This window comes from Artemia sp. Qi Xiang Cuo, chromosome 20 (genome assembly GCF_049724085.1).
Source record: "Artemia sp. Qi Xiang Cuo chromosome 20, ASM4972408v1, whole genome shotgun sequence".
Taxonomy (NCBI): domain Eukaryota; kingdom Metazoa; phylum Arthropoda; class Branchiopoda; order Anostraca; family Artemiidae; genus Artemia; species Artemia sp. Qi Xiang Cuo.
Window position 1 is genome coordinate 19,673,202 of NC_142813.1, and position 20,949 is coordinate 19,694,150.

At 36.6% G+C, this 20,949-nt stretch overlaps 1 protein-coding gene across 3 annotated transcripts in view; it reads right to left on the reverse strand.

The window, feature by feature from the left end:
* The window catches only part of Sfxn1-3 (Sideroflexin-1-3), a 33,552-nt gene extending 13,338 nt beyond the window's left edge, over positions 1 to 20,214 (reverse strand). The window contains exons 1-5 of one of the 3 annotated variants that reach the window (XM_089105772.1): positions 20,150 to 20,214; positions 13,856 to 14,022; positions 10,963 to 11,133; positions 4,805 to 5,075; positions 268 to 385 (exon numbers count right to left, since the gene is read on the reverse strand). In XM_089105772.1, coding sequence (XP_088961898.1) covers positions 268 to 385; positions 4,805 to 5,075; positions 10,963 to 11,133; positions 13,856 to 14,019 — 724 coding nt within the window. In that variant the 5' untranslated portion in view covers positions 14,020 to 14,022; positions 20,150 to 20,214. Of the gene's footprint in view, positions 1 to 267; positions 386 to 4,804; positions 5,076 to 10,962; positions 11,134 to 13,855; positions 14,023 to 20,145 lie in introns of all 3 variants that reach the window. The other 2 variants (XM_089105773.1, XM_089105774.1) reach the window with 2 other exon arrangements.
* Positions 20,215 to 20,949: the final 735 nt, after the last annotated feature.

The window sequence follows — 20,949 nt, forward strand, 5'->3', positions numbered from 1 at the left end:
AGAGGCTATATAACTAAGTTTTACACAGACTCGTTGTCATACAGCGCCTTGTGAATTACCGCGGCAAAAAGCAACATAATTAATGATTAATTTTCATTTAGATATCCCCTTATCACAGTTCGAAAAAGTATTCTGCTTTTACAAACAGAGGGTTCGTTGTACGGAGTGTCTGCGTTTGCCCATTAAAGCAAGTTTTTACTTAGTTTCGCTTTATTTATGACATAAAAACGAGGGCAAGAGAGAAAGAACGAACTGAAAAAAACTTACACATTCCAGGTGAGGCCATGCCTATTCTACTAAGCACAACTTGAGTGATACCACGTTTCGCAGCAATCTTTGACTCTCCAAGCTTGTTTCCATTTTCGTCAGTAACTGGTACTCCGTTCTATTATCCCAGTAAAAACAAAACAAAGAACTAAATCAGAGACCGAACAGATGAAACCAATCAAAAGGATTATCAGAAAGAGATACGTCTACTTAAAAATAATAACTCAATGATTCTAAAAGTCTTCTCATGGTGATCAATGGTGTGCGTTGCGCAGGTACCGATCTCCTCAGTCTCTGCCTTCGGCCGGGAGTACAGTGCGTGGCTGGGGGAAAATCATCCGACGCCTCCCGTATTCTTGGCCCAGATTTCTCCAGGTGATGGCTGGCGTTAACCCCTCGCAAATACCCCCTGTGGGAAATACCCCCTTCCCCGTGGAACTTAAGGTTTTCCAAACTCGATAATTTTATTTCAGTTTGTTTTTTTTTATTTTCCGTAGGGGGTAGGAATTTAGGTACTTGTGTATTTTACACCACTCATTCAAGTTTACGCTGTGTAAAACTCCAGAACAAACCGGTTTCTTCGTTAGTTTCTTTCAGCTTAGCGTGAGACAAGACAAAGACAAGTGACAGAATAGATAGGAAAGATATATTTTGGGCTATATATTTTCAAATGAAGGGGGGGGGGGGGTAAAGCATTTGGACAGTTTGAAGTCCGAAATACAAAAATTTACTAATTTTATTCTTTTAAAAATAAGAAAGAGTAAAATGTCAGTTCTCCAGGGCACAGTTTTAGACCCAGCTTTCTCATACATATACATAAAGCAACAACACACATTGGGTTTTTATGCTGATGACTCAAAAATAATTGGCACTATCGATAACACTTCAGAAAACGCTGAAGCCATCCTAACTGATACTGACAAATTTACAAACTGGCTGATAGTTTAGACTTAAATTTGGTATTCTAGTGGGTAAAATTATTCCCTTTGAGAAAAATAGTCCCATGTGCTAGAAATTCAAGGAACCTACAGGTTCAGAACACTTATACTTGCATCAACAACACAAACTGCATCAGCTCCCCTTGGCACTTAAGAGCTGTTATACTTTCTCTTGCAAAGTGGATCTCTTCGGTCATGGGAATGTTAATCTCTGACCACGATAGGTCATATCTTTCTCAATGGCGACGAAAGCAAGCTAGATACGCCATATAGATCTTTATCGTGGTTAATAAGGTTTTGCATTGGCCATAAAGATATTTCTTCCAAGGGGGATACTCGTTAGTGCTTTTCTTCGTGAAATCCTTATGATCGTCAGCAGAAATGTTCAAACCGTGTTAACCAGCATTCTTTAAAATGTCCTAACCGGGTTAACAAGCGCTTCATTATGATGTCCGCTGCGTCGTAATCTCGAAAGCTTCGATTTCAAATTCCTCTATTAAAGACATTATGAGTAAGTCGGTGACCCAAAATTTTCCGGAATAATCATAAAGCTTACAAAACATTAAAATCACCTGAAACCCTAAATTTTTATGTTACGGAACACACCCTGGAGCTGATTGGTAACTGGATATTTTCGATAAAGAGGAAGGTGAGCTTACCTTTGGCTACAGAAATACTAGGCAATTTTTCATCCTTAAGCAAAAATTTTAGTCAGTCCTAGGTCGGCCATCATCAGGCTTATTTTATTCAAGTGATGGACTTTAATTTAAGCAAACGGACTTGTATACAGGGAATTAAAACATACATAAGGGATTTGATTTAAACAAGGAAATTAAAGGAGCTTAGTAATGGTCAGCAAAACCTGGTTAAAATTATTACTTGAGGGCCAGGAATCATCCACAAGCCACATTTAAACTAAAACACCGTTCGTGTTATGTGGCTATGTATGAAAGGGTTCTAGGCGTTTACCCCTCCCCCTCCCGTGGAAAATAAGGTTTTCCAAATTTGAGAATTTTATTTGAGTTTGATTTTTTTTTTTATTTCCGTACGGGGAAGGAATTTTGGTATTTGTGTATTATGCGCCACTCACTCAAGTTTACGTTATGTAAAATTCGAGAACATCACTGTTTTTTTTTTTATTTTGTTCGTTACTTTAGAAATAAATTTGGGCTATAGATTTGCATATTAGGAGGGAGGGGGGGGGGTAAAGTATAGCGGATCTGCATACAAAATGTGTTTAGTCCCATTGTTCTGCATTTTGATTATCCATCAAAATCCAAATAGTGATCACTGAAATGTTGATAGTTTTTTCTGCGCTACCAAAAGTATTGTATTCATAAAACTTTACAGTTTCAGGAATTGTAATTAAACAAACAGAAAAGGTTTTTCAACTAAAAGTAAGTAGCAGGTTCAAAACTTAGTATATTATGCTCCACTCAATCAGGTTTACGCTGTGTAAAATTCGAGAACACACCAGTTTTTTCGTTAGTTTCTTCGTTACTTTAGAAATAAATTTGGGCTATAGATTTACATATTAGGGGGGGGTGTGTAAATTATAGCGGGTCTGCATGCAAAATGTGTTTGGTACAATTATTCTGCATATTAGATAGATAGATAAATAAGTGTATTTAAAGCCAAATATACGGCCATGAACATAGTAAAATAACATAAATGAAAGGCACAAATAACATAAACTTCGATCAGTGATCATAATAAACACTTAAATTAAACACTACAACAACCTAATAATAGTACTTAATACTTGAAAAAACGGTCATTGAAAAAAAAAACATTTAACACTTGGAAAAAACACTTAAATGAAACATTACATTTACTTTATACTGGGATTTTTTATTTCTTTAGTTAACAACATTTCCAGGTACCTCGCTATTCCTCTGTAATTTTTTAGTAGCCATATACCTAGAAACAATTGTTTTCCGACTTCAAACTATCCAAATACTTTACCCCCCCCCCCTATGTGCAAATATATAGCCCAAAATTATACATTTCCCATGTATTATGTCACTTGTCTTTGTCTTGTCTCGCGCTAAGCTGAAAAAAACTAACAAAGAAACCGGTTTTGTTCTCGAGTTTAACACAGCGTAAAATTCAGTGAGTTGTCCATAATACACAAGTATCAAAACTCCTTCTCCCTACGGAAATTAAAAAAAAAACTGAAATAAATTCTCAAATTTGGAAAGCCTTATTTTCCACGGGGGGGGGGGGGGGGGGTATTTTCCTCGGGGGGGGGGGGATATTTTCCACGGGGGGGTATTTTCCTGGGGGTAGTCACCGGGGGGTGGGGGTAAACGCCAGCCACCATATGAAAGATTGGTTTATCTTAGAAATACATCACCGGGGAACAACAAAAACATCGTATCTGCAATTTTTAGAAAACCTTATATTAATGCATTTCTTTGAGATTCGCGTTTTGGTTCAAACACTACTCCGATGGAGATTACAAGTAAAAAGTTATTGCCCCTGACACCTTCTTATCTTGAGCATTCAAATTTAGTTTCGTGAAGTTTTTCACTCTCCCGAAATCCAAATTACAGACACCAGGCTTCTGCTGCCTAGTAGCGATTTTATCTTATGGAAATGGAGAATGTAAATGGATGGAAATGGAGAATATAGTCTTGTCAACACTTATTTGTGACTTTTGTAGTATTCTAGTTTATTGTGGATATATAGCATAATTCTATTGCGCTAGATGGTCACTTTTTTAGTTATCCCGTGCCACTTTTGTAGAACAAACCCAAATTTTAATTTTAGAAAACAGTGATGGAACAAACCAAATCGAAAACTTTTTATCAGCGTTGTATTGCTTTTTCTAGGTTCCTGCAGAGGGGGAGTGGGAAGGTCCCAATTGTTTTTACATGATGTTATTATTTTTTACTTTTTTTTCCAAATCCCATACCGCGCTACCTTTGTAGAATAAACATAAATAGTAAGTTTTCAGTAAAAATACGGGCATAATTGATATTTTCAATCCAATAAACTTAGTTTTTACTTATCAACAATCAATTAATTTTCTTAGGCAAGGGTTGGGAGGTTAAAAGGGTTACTCTTTGTTTCTTTCTGTTTTTCAAATTTTCTGATCCACATATTTAATCTGGTGCAAATTTACGACGTTGGATTTCCCAAATCAGCATTATTAATACAAATTCCATACACAGTGTCGCAATATATCTGTAACTCACACAAGAGTGCTATATTAACAGCCATGAGATCGGAAGGTCTTTTTTTTATAAAATTCATCAAAAAGTACAAAGGAACAAAACAGAAGAGAAAAATTTCCAGTGATTTATAAAAATTAAACATCCCTCATCCCCTATTTTACAGTGATACTTCTTTTATTGCAGTATTAGTTTCTTTAAACTTGATACAGGCCGCCTTAAAAAAAAGAAGAAAATTAATGAAAAATATAATGAAAGCACAGAAGTTATGCCTCAAGAACTGTGGCTAATAACTTATACCTCATCTGTAAATTTCTACCTCCTTCTCCCATACAGTTAAGTTTCATCTCTCCCATTTAGAGCACGTGTACCACGAAGGACAATATAATTTATCTTTCATCGCAATCTATTAAATCGTCTCACCTGAATTTCTTGTCTTCTCATCATAGGGATATTGACACAATTTGCAGCTGCCACAGCCACAAAAGGAACACATCGACCAATTAATGGTGGCATTGCCTTTGTTAATCTGTTTAACCCAAGAGCCGTTCCAAGAGCACCACCTGTTGCCAAGGCATATGACGTTAGTAACTGCTTATTAGACATATCAGAGCCACCACTTCGGTTTGTGTAATTGACAATGGCGTTGAAAGATTGGTTAAACCATTGCCAAAAGACAACCTCCTTTGTTGTTCTAAAACAGATTCAAACAGTCATATCCCTACATCAATAACCATTCATGATTTACAACTAGTATTTTTTTTAATACTTCGAATCAAAGATCTGCCTTTTGCTATACCATCTGCCGTTCGTTTTTTCGTTTTCATCGCTGACTCAAAGGCATAAATATAACAAATGGACAGATCCTTCTTCATCAGAATTGCCACTATACTAAAATAATACTCGCTAAAAAACCATAAGGTGATGAAAAGTACTTTATCAAAGAATGATAAAAAAAGTTCTTTCGCAAAAAAAAAATATAAATTTGTCTTGATTAGCGCGTCGAATATGTCAATGGCAGTTACGAATATGTACATTAAAGAGGAGGGAGAATAGTGAAAACCGAGGAAACAAAATGTTACTGATAACAGAAGGGCTATTACAACTTTTTATTATAGAATATATTCCAACCTGTTTTTTTTCTTTGTCAGAAGACAACGTATAATCTCAGTAATCCATAGTTTATTTCTTAGAAGATTTTTCAAAGTTGGGCAACAACAAAACTGAATCAATGGTCGCCAGCTAAACCGGCGTGTAAATTACCACTTGGTAGAGTAACTTATTCCAAAAGCACATTTTGTTCAACCCACACCCCTACAGAATTTCGGGAGGTGGTACCAAAATAAAAATAGAAATCATAAAAAGAGTATAAGGACAAGGAAATTTGCTAGCACAAATGAATAACATTAAAAAACTTGGCTGACTCGAGGCATAAAACTGCTTTTATTTGCCAAAAATACTGTTTAAGTTACATTTTAGCAAAAATATACTGTTTAGCGGTAAGTTTCGTGGTTTGACACAATTTGCGGCGAAGCAGTAGAGCTCTTCAAGACCTAACCACTCTTGAATCTAAACCACTTCTTCTTCTCTTGGCGCTGTTTAGAGGTTATCCTAAACTTACTACTACTACTAACAACTGAACGCAGTACAAGCCATCTGAGGCCAACACAGCTAGACACGCTCCTCCTCCGTCCCAATCTATCTAAAGCCTCTGTCTTTACATCCTCCTTAGAAGTTCCCATTTCCTTCAAATTTTTCCTTGTGAAATTCTCTCAGCCCATTCGGGGATGACCTGTTTTACGTTTTGCCTTAGACGGTTGCCCACCAAGGACGATCTTGAGCAATCTGCCATCCTTCATCCGCAGAACATGCCCTAGCCATCTCAACCTTTCTCTCATTATAGCCCTGGAAAAAGTGATTGACATACATTTTTCGTAAAGCTTACTGGTTGAGATACGGTCAGTCAGTTGGGTACCCAAAACAATCCGCATGATATTTCTCTAGAAAAAATCAACCAAATCCTCCTCTGTTTTTCAGAGCTTCAGAACCATACTTGACCACAGTCATCACTGTAGCTACAACTATTCTAATCTTAGTGCGCAAACTTATTTTCCTATTCTTGCAAACTTTTTCCAGCTGTGAAAAAAATACCCCGGACCTTGCCTATTCAACTTTTAACATCCTCACTGCACCCACAGTCTTTACTAATATCACTATCTAGGTAAGTGAAGCTGTCAACTTTATCAATCTTCTCGTAATTCAAAATCACCTCTTTACCTTCATTTATTCCTAGTCTTAGCGACTTAGTCTTCTTAACATAAATTTTCAAAACTATTCTTGCACTTTGAACTCGCAAAACCTCTTAAGTCAATGATTTTGCTAACACTTTCATCTAGGATGCTTAAATCAGCAGAATAATTTATCTAGGAAAGTTTTACTTCCTCAATTGATTCCATGTTCTCCCATTGTCTTGCTGCGTTCATTAGGACAAAATCCATCATAAATGGTCCGAGATAGGACGCAACCCTGCTTAACTCCTGATTTGGTACGAAACAGCTATTAAACTCATTTCCTACCTTAACTGCAGCAATGTATTCTCTCACATAGCACTAATCACTTTAATGTATATATCTGGTATACCATGCGAGGATAGGACCTTCGCTAAAGCTCTTCTATCAGCTGAATCGAACGTTTGCTCATAATCTATAAAACTGAGGACTAAAGGTGTTTGATGACTCAGGCACTTCTCAATTATTAATCTAAGAGTGAATATTTGATCGACACATCCTCTCCTCTTCTTAAAAATACACAGTTCTTCTCTTGAAATTTTATCTACAGCATCTCTAAATCTAAAAAGTATCATCACACTAAGCAATTTTCTTCCTACGGAAATCAGGGTAATTTCTCTATAATTATCACACTTACTCTTATCACCATTCTTATGGAGGGGTTTAATCACAGTTTCCCTAAAATCGCTAAGTATTTATCCTTTTTCAAGAATCATGTTCATAATCTCCAGTAATTTATCTCTAACCTCAAAACCAGTACATTAAAAGAACTCATTTACCACACTATCAGCATCTGGGGCTGAATTATTTTGCAATCCTTTTAGTACTATCACTAATTCTTCCTCACAAAATAAATCTTCCTTCATATCCAAAGTGTCTCATACTTTTCCATTCTTTTCTATATCTTTTGCTTTAACTCTATCACAGTGTAACTATCACATTCTCAAAATGCTCTTCCCATCTCTCTTTACCTTTTTCTTTATTACTTATTCTGGCATTTCATATGATCTATCACTCAGATATTTCTTGTACAAGTCCTTTCTCCTTTCTAGTATTAAACATAAAGCTTTTTCACTAATATTCTTAGCTGCAGTCCTAGCTTTCTTCCCTAAGGCACCTTCAGCAACTTCACAAATGATTTCCCTAAAATTTTTCTATCCATCTTCTACATTGTCAAACACCTATATACCCTAGAACCTTGTATTGATCCTGCCTGTCTTCGGTTTGCAATAACATAATCACTAAGGTTAGCTGTCTTACCATCATGTGAATACCATGTTAACTTATGGGCTATTTTACAAACAAATACTGTATTGGTTATAACTAGAATGTTACACCTACAAAATTGCAACAGTCTGTAACCACTGCCGTTTTCTTTTCCTACACCAAATTTACCTAGGCTAGGATACCATCTATCCCTATTTCTACTGATCTGGGCATTAAAATCTCCTAATAAAAATACCATACTTCTATCTAGGACCTTGTCTATTTGTTGCTGTAGCTGTAAATAAAATTTATCAGAGTAGCTACTATCTCCATTAGTCGGTTCTACAGGGACATATACTACTATGACTGATACCCTGCACCTTTCAGTCATAAAATAAGCCACTGGAATTATATTATTAATAACTTTACAACTTTAATCAAGACTTAGCAGCTTCCTTATTCATCATGAGTCCTACTCCATGCATAAGTAACCCATCCTTCCTACCCCTGGGATGAGTTTCTGAAACTCCTAATAAAGCTCAGTTCCAAGCGTCTGAATTCCTCAGTCAAAACCTAGGCCCAATTTAACGTACTTGGCCGGATTGTCGATAATTTCCAATCATTTAAATTAGTTTGTAATTAAATTAGGTAAGTACCACGTTGAATTACAATGTATTACACTGAATTACGTTAATGGAGTATTGTCGGCAGCCTAAAGTCACAGCTTTGATGGAAGTGAAATCTTGATTCCATCTTAACTAAAATAAACTTTATTTTCTAAGAATTTGTTTTCACAGTTTTAAAGTTTTGAAACTCCTCATGAACAAATTAACTTCTTGTTTATTTAACTGATGTAACTTATTAGTTTTTCTTTCGCATAATTTTATTTCGTTAGAACAAACATAACGCCACCCTTTTCAATTTTCAATCTTTGGGCTGGGGCAAGGCACATTTTCAACAGTTTTGCATATAACGATCTTCAAGCTACAAACCTTCAAAATGTATCGAAAACTCAATTTCTCTTTTTATTTTTGACATACTTAATCTAAAAAAAAAACTAAAAAAAAATACAAACAGAAATGTGTTATTATGACATCTAATCTCCAGCTAGCTATTTCCATGATACAGCAATTGTTAGGGTTTCCGTTTCATCTGCCCAAGATCGTTCCAAACAGCTTCCTCGTCCTCTAGTTTAATAAAAAGGCTCGTTGCAAATAAACTTAATTTAGCTCAACCCATCCCCAAGTTAAAGATCATTCTTCTATAAAAAAAAGTTTCTAGAAGACTAGAAAGTTTCTTAAACTGTCAGCATAAACATTTAACTACATTTGTTTTGATTGGAAAAAAGATGTCGAAAATAATGTATTCCCAGGGAAAATAAACTATTCTTTCCAGATTGGAAGACCTTGTTGCCGTTGTATCCGATTTACCGCTATGAACGAAAAATGAAGTATTCCTGTTCGTGCCTGAAGATTTGGCACTAAAAACAGCGGACGTACGTAAACAGTTGTTTTCGAAGATTAAAAAAAAATCAAAAAATGGAACCGTACGCGCAACAGCCACGCTAAGGTCTAATAGACGCTTTTCCCTTGTTTAAACATGCCTTCTCATCGCCTTTGCAATGCAGCTGGGTCCAGGCTGTAGCCAGTACGTCCTCGAGACAGGGGGGGGGGGAGTCAGCGCCCCCTTCAATGATATCCTCACTTTCTTTGTTTTCCCCTCTATCTTTCAAGTTTTTTTTCTAATACAACTAGTATTGAATATGTTTTTTCTTTTTTTTTGTCAGTCGTATTAGAAACAAAAATTATGACCCGGAAGGTTTCAAACTATTAAAGAAATATGTGTAAGCATTATCATTTAAGACTGGGATTGCTCAACCCTAAAAATCCAACTACTACTACTACTAACAACTCACCGCAGCACCAAACTTCCCGAAGCAAACACAGTTACGTACGCTCCTCCTCCATCACGGTCGCGTCAAGGCCTATTTCTTTACACCTACCCAAGAATATCCAATTTCCTTTAAACCTTTCTTTATGCATTTTTTCACCCCGGACGATGGCAACCTGTTTTCCGGTTAGACCTAGTTGGTTGGCCAAAAAGAACAATCTTCGGCAATCTGTCATCCTTCGTCCGCACAACATGCCCTAACCACCTCAACCTTTCTTTCATTATAGCCCTAGAGAGCGGTATTGAACCACATTTTTCGTATAGCCTATTGTTTGAAATACGGTCAGTCAGCCAGGTACCCAGAACAATCCTTAAGCAAAATCTCTGGAAAACATCTAGCAAATCTTCATCCGCCTTTCGGAGAATCCATGCTTCAGAGCCATATTTGACCACTGTCATCACTGTAGCTTCTAAGATTCTAATCTTGGTTTGAAGACTTATCTTCCTATTCTTCCAGACTATTTTTAACTGTGAAAAAACACCCTGAGCCTTGGCAATTCTACTTTTAACATTTTCACTGCTCCCACCATCTTTACTAATAATACTACCAAGGTAAGAGAAGCTGCCCACCTGATCAATCTTTTCATTACCCACCGTCACCTTTTCATCTTCACTTATTCCTAGCCTTAGTGACTTAGTCTTCCTAACATTAATTTTCAAACCAATTCTAGTACCCTGAACTCGCAAAACCTCTAAAACTTCATTCATTTTGCTCACACTTTCATCTAGGATGCTTAAATCATCAACCTCCCTCAAACAATCAGATGAATATAGTTAGTGTTTGTTTAACAAAATTTATACAGAAGATTTGTATTTTCAACGCAAAATTTATGCAAAATTACTTTTAAAAATTTCATTCTAATTTCTCTATAAATTTGTTTAGCTTTAATTTTCCTCGACATACTAATGCTTAGATTATGCCTATGTGCTCCAATAGAGCTTACTTTATCTATTGGTTTCATATGTTTTTCTTCTCGATTTGATTATGTGTCTTTCCCAATAAATAACTTAGCTCCATCTTCATCTTCATATGGCTATTTTTGCAATAAACTAATTAAGAACAAAATCAATATTAAAAAAGTGCTTACTTATAGAGCAAAAGCATACAATACAATTGTACTTAAAGAAAGTACTTACTTATAGAACGTAAGCATGCAGCCAGTAATAACCATATTCATAGGGACTTGTGCGCTCATCCGTCCAATCAACCACATCTTTTCACCGGTGTCAGGGTGGAATGCTGAGTCATAGATGCTTTTAGCGTCCCACAATTGATTTAAAGTGAGTCCAGATGCATCGCCTGTCCGTCTTATTAAAATAAAAGATAACAGGAAGAAAAATAGCACAAACACATCAATTATAAACAAAAATAGACGACCTTTTGCTAAAATCTATTTACCAGATTTAAGGGCAACGATTGTAATCAATAAACAAATAATACTACTACTAACAACTCATCACAGCGCCAAGCCGCCTGAGACCAACACAGCTACGCACGCTCCTCGTACACCCCAGGCTATTCGAAGTCTTCCTATTTACACCCTCCCAGGAAGTTCCCATTTCCCTCAAGTCTTTCTTTACGACATCCTCCCATCCCAACCGGGGACGACCTGCTTTCCGTTTAGCCCTAGACATAAACAAATACAGAAACAAGTCAGTCCTGTGATTGAATATCAACCTGCAAAAAGGAACAAAAGGTAAGATCTGATTTTTTAGCAATGAGAGAATAATTATACTTAGGGGGCACATGTGATACAATTTCTTTGCCTCAGTTCCAAACCCTCAAAATGAAATGCAAAATTCAACCGAAATCACGAATAGAAATGACTAGTAACAATATACGGAAGTACGTTTAAACCCATGAGAAAATCCTCCTTTTTAGGATTTCTATAATCATACAAGAGAATCTGGTGCATCAGAGACAATCTTTTGCCATTTCTGTGTGCTTATTCAGACTATTTACAGTGACTGCAGTGTTTTAGAGGTTATTAAGATGTGAGTTTCATCTATTTGCTTTTTTTGTGTGTGCATGTTTTTTTGTTTTGTCTTTTACTTTTTATTTTGCGTTTAATTTAGCTTAGGTTTAACTCTTTTTTCCCGTTGATAAATGTTCCCGAACATGGAGTCGAAATATTTTGATTTTCACTATTAAAGTGTAAATATTATGATTTTTTTCACTATTTTATTTCAATTTCAATTTATAACTGGGATTTATTTTACTATATACATAAAAAACAAACAAACAAAATACCCCCAGAAGCAAGCTTGTGCGGGGGTAATCCCTTCTAGACGCATAAAAAATCATAATAACAAAATAAGATCCAAAATACTAACTCTTTTCAGTTAATATGAATACAAATACAAGTTCTGCCCTCCAACTCAAAAACTAATACTAACATACTATACGTAACCACTCGACAATAATCACGTACCCCCCCCCCTATTTTAGCCAATTCATTAAAAATAATAAATTACTAAACAATACGATCTCAATAAACTACGGAACAGCAGCAGGTCATCCACACATTTAAGTTCCACTGGTAGACTATTCCAAGCACTCGGACCGGCATGACGGATAGAAAAAAATGATCTTGTCGCTTGCGGAATCGGTCTTCGAAATTCTTCCAAATTTATAGTTCCATGATCATGAACATCACCCCCACTCACAAACATTCCCTTAAAACAAACAGGAACACTACCATAAAGATACTTAAACATGAACTGTGTTTTATAAAATTTAAAAAGACCCGATACCGGTAGAATCTTCAGCGTCATAAACTCATTACGAAAATTAAACTCATCACTATTTTATTTAAACTACGCCAGTTTTCCCTCTCTTGAATGCTGTAGGATTTTCTATGTTTTTCTATTTAAACTTTAGGGAGGTTTTGGCAGTGGAGCCAGATAACTGTCATACATCTTAGGAACTCTCAGATTTAGTTTTACTTTCAATCTACAACAGGTGTCTGCCAGCATGCAAGGTAGAATAGAGCTTTCCCCAAGAAAATACAAACATGGGTTGAAGAAACGAAAGCTTGCTTAACAGCTTCAGATAGTCCCTTCTGACGACAGATTATTAGACTCTCCTTCAGCTCGCATACCGAACGCTCAGCCTCAAAGAAAACTAGAACCATATTTTGTGTCCCTAGACAAGAATTCGCAGGGACAATATTTTATTTAGAAACCAGAGGTTAAACAATCTCCATTTTCTTAAAAAATATCTAAAATTTAGGCAAAAAAAAAAAAAAAGACAAGACAAAGCCAAGTTTTCCAACAGAACTAATTTACACCTTATATTTGATGGGGGGGGGGGTGTATTCTTTCTGTTAAACTAGAGTTCTTCAAATTTAAAAACATCAATTGGAATAATTAAAAATTGAAAAATTATAGCTTTTTTTGTGGGCTAGATGCTTTCTGCCAGCCTCCATTTTTGGCTGGTTTAAAGTTTTCTAAAAAAAAAAAATGGAGGCTGCATATTCCATAATGTAACAAAGAGCAACTAAACATAAAGCTTCCTAACTTTCAATACTGCTGAGGTAGAAAACTTTCTTTTCAACTGCTTGGGAGATGGGTGGTTTCTTTGAGCCTGAAAATCCTTACTTATCACATTATAACTTAGACTAAATTGGTTGTGTCTTAACAACAATAGCCCCACTCCCCCCACCTCACAGCAGGAAAAGTATACCGAACCTCTAAGGGCCAGACTTGTGTCTACATTGAAAAAATGATTGAAAAACACTGCCCCAAAAGTTCAAAACTAAGTACACTATCATAAACTGCTATCCAAGCTTAGGGCTAAAAGATAAGAAAAACAGAAGGGTTTCAGCACCTTTGGAAGTTCAATTAATCAAGCTATTGAGGATTCTAAAAAGAATAAAAGAAAAAAAGTTTTCTACATTTGTTTTCAGTGAAAATTTTCAAAAATGTTTTCTTCAATGACTTTATCAAACAACATACAATTTTCTTAAAGCTAGATAACAGGGGGGGGGTATCTGTACCCTGGAAAGGGAGGTTTACAAGAGTTTCTTACCTATACTTGTTCACAATTTCTTTGGCCCTGTCTAGTTCTGAATCTGAGCAGAGAACATTTAAGGGATTTGTAGTAGTAAAAAAATGTTTTGCTCTTCCCCAATAAGTACTTTGATCCCACCGAGGTGCATCCAAATTAACATTCTTTGGCTGCTCATCTCCCATTTCCTGAAACAAAAGGCAAACTTAAAAGACTGCAGTAAATGCAATAGATGCTATCAAGAATCTTTTTTTTCTGTTTCAAAATATCTCCCCTAAAAACAATTTCCTGGCACCCTTCTTAAGACTGAAACCCATATGTATCAATACAAATAGCCAAATAGAGAGTCAAGCCCAAATAACTCAAAGTTCTCTTTAGCATTTCCTGTCAGTGAGATGAAAATGGACACAAACTCAAGGAACTATGTCTATCATAGGTAGCGCCATACCGCATCCCAAGTAAAGAACAATGTGGGCTCTATTTTTAATTTATTTTTTCAAGGGACTTCGTATGGAAGGAGTTGTTGTAAAAACTTAAGCAGGAGCTCCTTGATTGAAAACTGAAAATTCGAGTACCCTTTTTAACAGTCAAAAGCGATTGGAGAGCAACCAACCCCATCCCATGCCCCTTTTTTCCTCCAAAGACATACAATCAAAATATTGAGCAAGCCTTTTTGTTCAGTATAGTTGAAAGGTCCAGTAGCTTTGCCTCTGGAGATGATATGACCTCCCAAAGCCCCTGGAGAAAGGGCTGTAAGTTATGCAATTTGTCCATTGTGTACATTTAGTATTTGCTATTGGAAAAGATGGGAATTTTTTATCCTTTGTCTCCAAAAAGGCTAGGGGTATTAAGGTAAAGCTTTCAGCAAATGTTGAGGGGGGTGTCAAACTAAATCGAAAAACAACAAATGTATACAAGTTGCCAAAAAAGCGTACCTTGTTCTTTATTTGTCCCCTTCATCACAGAAAAAATCAACAAAATATCCCGGTAGTTTCCATTTTTAATTGTTTCGTACTGACGTTGCCCAAGTTTTGTGTTTTCTTTGCTTGTTTTGTCCCCCTCCCCTTTTTGTATGTCCCTTTAAATATTTTTATTGTATCTATTATCTAGTTCCTTTTTAGCTTTATCAGTTTTTTTTTACCTTTTAACTTAATCTGACAATGCATTTGAATTACTTTGACTAAGGAATGATTTTTCATTCTATATTGTTGTTTTAGCATTGTTTGCTGGTTTTTCAGTTTTCTTTTTTTTTTAATGATTTTTTGTTTGCTTGTTTTTTTTTACTCAGAAATTCGAGTTTGGATCTTTGGGACTTGTGATAGAAACTGTCCAAAATAAATATCTTATCTTACCTGAGGAACAGCTTAGGGTATTAGGTTGAAACTTACAGGATACAACAACGGGTTGAGGGGGATGTTAAAATAACTGAAAGGCACTATGTGCATACTACTACTACTGCTTCTATTGCCTACTACTAATACTAATACTGATGCTACTGCTAAGGGTATTTTGTATGTGTCAAGAGGATTTTGAATTGAATCAAAACACACTACATGCATGCAGATTGTCGAAAGGACATGTTGGCAATATCTCAGGAACAGCTTAGGGTATTAAGTTGAAACTTTAATAAAAACATGGATAATATACTCTTTGATGTGATTGTAAAATGTGGATAACAATACCCTAGAAGGAAATCTTCTAATCTGAGTAGCATAGGCCTAATAGAAACATGTTGCATAGGCCATAATACAGCAATAATTTCATTGTTTTTTTGGGGGGGGGGGGTTCTTTTAGTTTTGTACATAGCCTAGTACTTGTATGAGACCATCAGTAGGGGGAGGGGTCAAGGGCATCCCAAGGCTCAGTTTATCAGGGGGGGGGGGGGCAATCTTTGTAAATTTTACTGAATTGCTACCTGATCTATGCCAAATTTTCTGCAGAAATCAAGAATTTCGCTTAATTTTGGCCAATTTTGCAAAATTTATGCTGAAATTTTCACCTTTGGTGAAAATTTTACTGAATGCCAAAAAAGTTGGGGGGGGCAGCACACCCCTCCCCCTCAGGACACCCCTAGGAGGAGTGCATTGTCTCCAACACAAATATGATATTTAGAAAAAAACATACAATAGCAAGTCTAATGGTGTTACTTTCTTTTTAATAAGATGTTTTCTTCTATGAATCTGCTAAACTAGAATGTTACTTAAATTTGCCTTGTTTGGCATTATTGACCAACTACTGATGAGAAATATATTGCAAAATGACAAAAATATCTTGGTTATCCAGTGGGTATAAATTTAGGACCAGTTCTGGTCATAAGGAGACATGTTAAGAAAACAATTCCTACTTCATAATATGCATAGTAATCCTAGTTAACCTATTTTCTAGGGGAAGCACCTTTATCCAGTGTTTCAGTATTACAGTGAAACAATCCCTTCAAGTTTTTTTCCAACTACAGAACTAATGCTGATTGGCCAGTAATTCCTTGTGCCTTCCTTGCTACCATCCTAATATATAGGAGTTATGTAGGCTGTATACCCTATCTTGGATGGCATATTTTTCATCTTCAGATTTCTAAAATCAGCAAATGAGTAGGCTTAATAGTTCAGCATGGTGATCTTTAAGAAGGTTTGGGCATAAATCATCAAGTTATTAATCACCAAGTTATTTGGGTTCAGCTTCATCAGTTGTTTCCAAGTCTACCCTATTGACAATAATTAGACTTAGGGACATAAGAGTTGTTATATCATATATATTTGACTCTGGGAGCAGGGCATCATCAGATGAAGCATATACAGAGGTAAGCTGCTTGCTTGTACTGATTGATAATAGTGCAATCACATCTAGTGTTGCCTCATTACCTTAAATCACAGCTCAGAGCAAAATTAAGGACTTTCATCCTTGCAGTGCCCCCTTATGACTTCTATGGGTTGTTAGCTAAATTTGGGTTGAGGACTCATCAGCTTCCCAGGTGTTCAGGAACTCTTGCTGTAGCCATTCTTTGTCTGGATTTTTCATGAATGCACCTGTTGAATCAGATGCCCTGCTCAGTCATTTTCTATTACAAGGTTGAGCAATGGTGGACTGTGACCATCCAATGCCTATTTGAGAAATCAACTGCCTGATGAAATGAATGCTTAGCTAGACACTCAAAAAATGGCCTAATAGGTTGCTATCCAGAATAGCCAGAGCCATCTACACACTGGACAAAATCCTGTTGATATGGTGCTCCTGGACCTCTCAAAAGCTTTCGACAGGGTATGTCATGAATTCCTGATTGCCAAACTGAAGGTAGTAGCTGTTGATGGTGTTCCTGTGCAGTGGATACAGAGTTTCCTATGAGAAAGAACACAAGCCGTCAGGATCTATGATTCTCAAGGTGTTCCTCATTTATCGTCATCCATAACTGTGTTAAGTGGCGTCCCCTAGGGGACCATCCTTGGACTGAGTCTCTTCAATTTTTAGATTAATGATGCACCAAACCTTCTCTCGAACCTCCTCACACTTTATGCTGATGACTCAAAACTTGTTGGCAAAGCTTCTATACCATCTGATCTCCAATCTATACAAACGGACCTTGATATTCTTTGAAGCTGGGCTGATAAATGGCTCCTCTCCTTTAATGCTGAAAAACGTCATGTCATTCATTTTGGCAAAAATAATCCACATCAGCAGTACCATCTCCAAGGTAACCCCCTCTCTGCAGTTACTGAAGAAAGAGATCTTGGAGTCATTGTTGATCATTGGCTGAGTTTCAGTACCCATGCAAATCTGTATCTTCTTCTGCCTTCCAATCCCTTGGACTTATTAAAAGAACTATCTCTAGCCAGCGTCCTAAAGTATTTATGAAGCTCTACAAGGCACTGGTGCCTTGTAGAGCTTCATAAATACTTTAGGACACTGGCTAGAGATAGTGCCTTGTAGAGCTTCATAAATACTTTAGGACGCTGGCTAGAGATAGTTCTTTTAACAAGTCCAAGGGATTGGAAGACAGAAGAAGATACAGATTTTGCATGGGTACTGAAACTCAGCCAATGATCAACAATGACTCCAAGATCTCTTTCTTCAGTAACTGCAGAGAGGGAGTTACCTTGGAGATGGTACTGCTGATGTGGATTATTTTTGCCAAAATGAATGACATGACGTTTTTCAGCATTAAAGGAGAGGAGCCATTTATCAGCCCAGCTTCCAAGAATATCAAGGTCTGTTTGTATAGATTGGAGATCAGATGGTATAGAAGCTTTGCCAACAAGTTTTGAGTCATCAGCATAAAGTGTGAGGAGGTTCGAAAGAAGGTTTGGTGCATCATTAATATAAAAATTGAAGAGAATCGGTCCAAGGATGGTCCCCTGCGGGACACCACTTAACACAGTTATGGATGACAATAAATGAGGAACACCTTGAAAATCATAGATCCTGACTGCTTGTGTTCTTTCTGATAGGAAACTCTGTATCCACTGCACAGTAACACCATCAACAGCTACTGCCTTCAGTTTGGCAATCAGGAATTCATGACATACCCTGTTGAAAGCTTTTGAGAGGTCCAGGAGCACCATATCAACAGGATTTTGTCCAGTGTGTAGATGGCTCTGGCTATTCTGGATAGCAACCTATTAGGCCATTTTTTGAGTGTCTAGCTAAGCATTCATTTCATCAGGCAGTTGATTTCTCAAATAGGCATTGGATGGTCACAGGCCACCATTGCTCAACCTTGTAATAGAAAATGACTGAGCAGGGCATCTGATTCAACAGGTGCATTCATGAAAAATCCAGACAAAGAATGGCTACAGCAAGAGTTCCTGAACACCTGGGAAGCTGATGAGTCCTCAACCCAAATTTAGCTAACAACCCATAGAAGTCATAAGGGGGCACTGCAAGGATGAAAGTCCTTAATTTTGCTCTGAGCTGTGATTTAAGGTAATGAGGCAACACTAGATGTGATTGCACTATTATCAATCAGTACAAGCAAGCAGCTTACCTCTGTATATGCTTTATCTGATGATACCCTGCTCCCAGAGTCAAATATATATAATATTACAACTCTTATGTCCCTAAGTCTAATTATTGTCAATAGGGTAGACTTGGAAACAACTGATGAAGCTGAACCCAAATAACTTGGTGATTAATAACTTGATGATTTATGCCAAAACCTTCTTAAAGATCACCATGCTGAACTATTAAGCCTACTCATTTGCTGATTTTAGAAATCTGAAGATGAAAAATATGCCATCCAAGATAGGGTATACAGCCTACATAACTCCTATATATTAGGATGGTAGCAAGGAAGGCACAAGGAATTACTGGCCAATCAGCATTAGTTCTGTAGTTGGAAAAAAACTTGAAGGGATTGTTTCACTGTAATACTGAAACACTGGATAAAGGTTCTCCCCCTGGAGAATTGATCAATTAGGGTTATTATGAATAGAATCAAGCAAGAAATGTTTTCTTAATTTTTCTCCTTCTAAACAGAACTGGGCCTAAATTTATACCCACTGGATAACCAAGATATTTTTGTCATTTTGCAATATATTTCTCATCAGTAGTTGGTCAATAATGCCAAACAAGGCAAATTTAAGTAACATTCTAGTTTAGCAGATTCATAGAAGAAAACATCTTATTAAAAAGAAAGTAACACCATTAGACTTGCTATTGTATGTTTTTTTCTAAATATCATATTTGTGTTGGAGACAATGCACTCCTCCTAGGGGTGTCCTGAGGGGGAGGGGTGTGCTGCCCCCCCCCCCCAACTTTTTAGGCATGCATAAATTTTGCAAAATTAGCCAAAATTAAGCGAAATTCTTGATTTCTGCAGAAAATTTGGCATAGATCAGGTAGGAATTCAGTAAAATTTACAAAGATTACCCCCCCCCTGATAAACTGAGCCTTGGGATGCCCCTGACCCCTCCCCCTACTGATGGTCTCATACAAGTACTAGGCTATGTACAAAACTAAAACAACCCCCCCCCCCCCCAAAAAAAAATGAAATTATTGCTGTATTATGGCCTATGCAACATGTTTCTATTAGGCCTATGCTACTCAGATTAGAAGATTTCCTTCTAGGGTATTGTTATCCACATTTTACAATCACATCAAAGAGTATATTATCCATGTTTTTATTGTAGACTAATCAATTAGGTGAAACACGATTTTGGATTGTCAGAAGAGTAAATGTTTGGGGGTTGATTCAGGAATTGAATGGTAGCCTACTCTGCTGCTCTTTTATGTTTCTTGCAAAGAAGTATAAAGACAAAAATGGCATTCTTAATAAAATACTTCTAGAAACAGCAGCCAAGACTAAAAAAAACAGAACCAGCCTACTGTTACTGAATATTTTAGAGTTGATTTTCCTTGTAGAAAACTAGCCTAGTATAAGGGACGTGTCGGAAAATTAAATACTTTTTGGAAATTTAGACATCTTCTTTTTACAAATGTACAATGTAGATGTCATTCCATTGATTTTAAATCAAATATATTTGAGTAGGCATCAAGACATGGCTAATTGTAGAAAAAGCAAAGAAATGGCTAATTGTAGAAAAAACAAAGACAGATAGTCTGAGTAATTGAGAGGCAAATCTGGGATAACCATTTTTAAGATTGTACAAAAACGATGTCATTTCATTTGTTGATAGATAAGTCTATCGATCATCCATCCATAGGTCATTCCTAGGGCAGAACTAAGGTAGATAGTAATAGAATTAAAGAATGAAAGATTGGACTGATTTTGGGTTGTCGCATTGTTGTGAAGTGTTTTTTATGGTATTTGGGTGTTGTAGTCGTAGATGCCTCTATTCTCCCTTTATAGAGGAGATAAACTATGGCCCTAAGGTAATTAAACTTTGGTAGCGTGCCTTAGGCTATAACCGGACTAATGAGGTGTACCGACTGGGTATGTTCGAGGGGCTAAAGGTAGATCGTAGAGGGGTTGTCTAAAATACAATACTTTTATTCAATTAACATATAATATTCCAGATACAGATATTCTACTGGGACTGGCTGTCCCAAGTAGACCATAAGTCTCAGGAACTACAATAATATATAACAAGATACTTAGACACTTACAATGATAAGACAAGATTCCAAGGCATTCCTAAAAGCAACGAAACAGGGGTCAGTCCGGC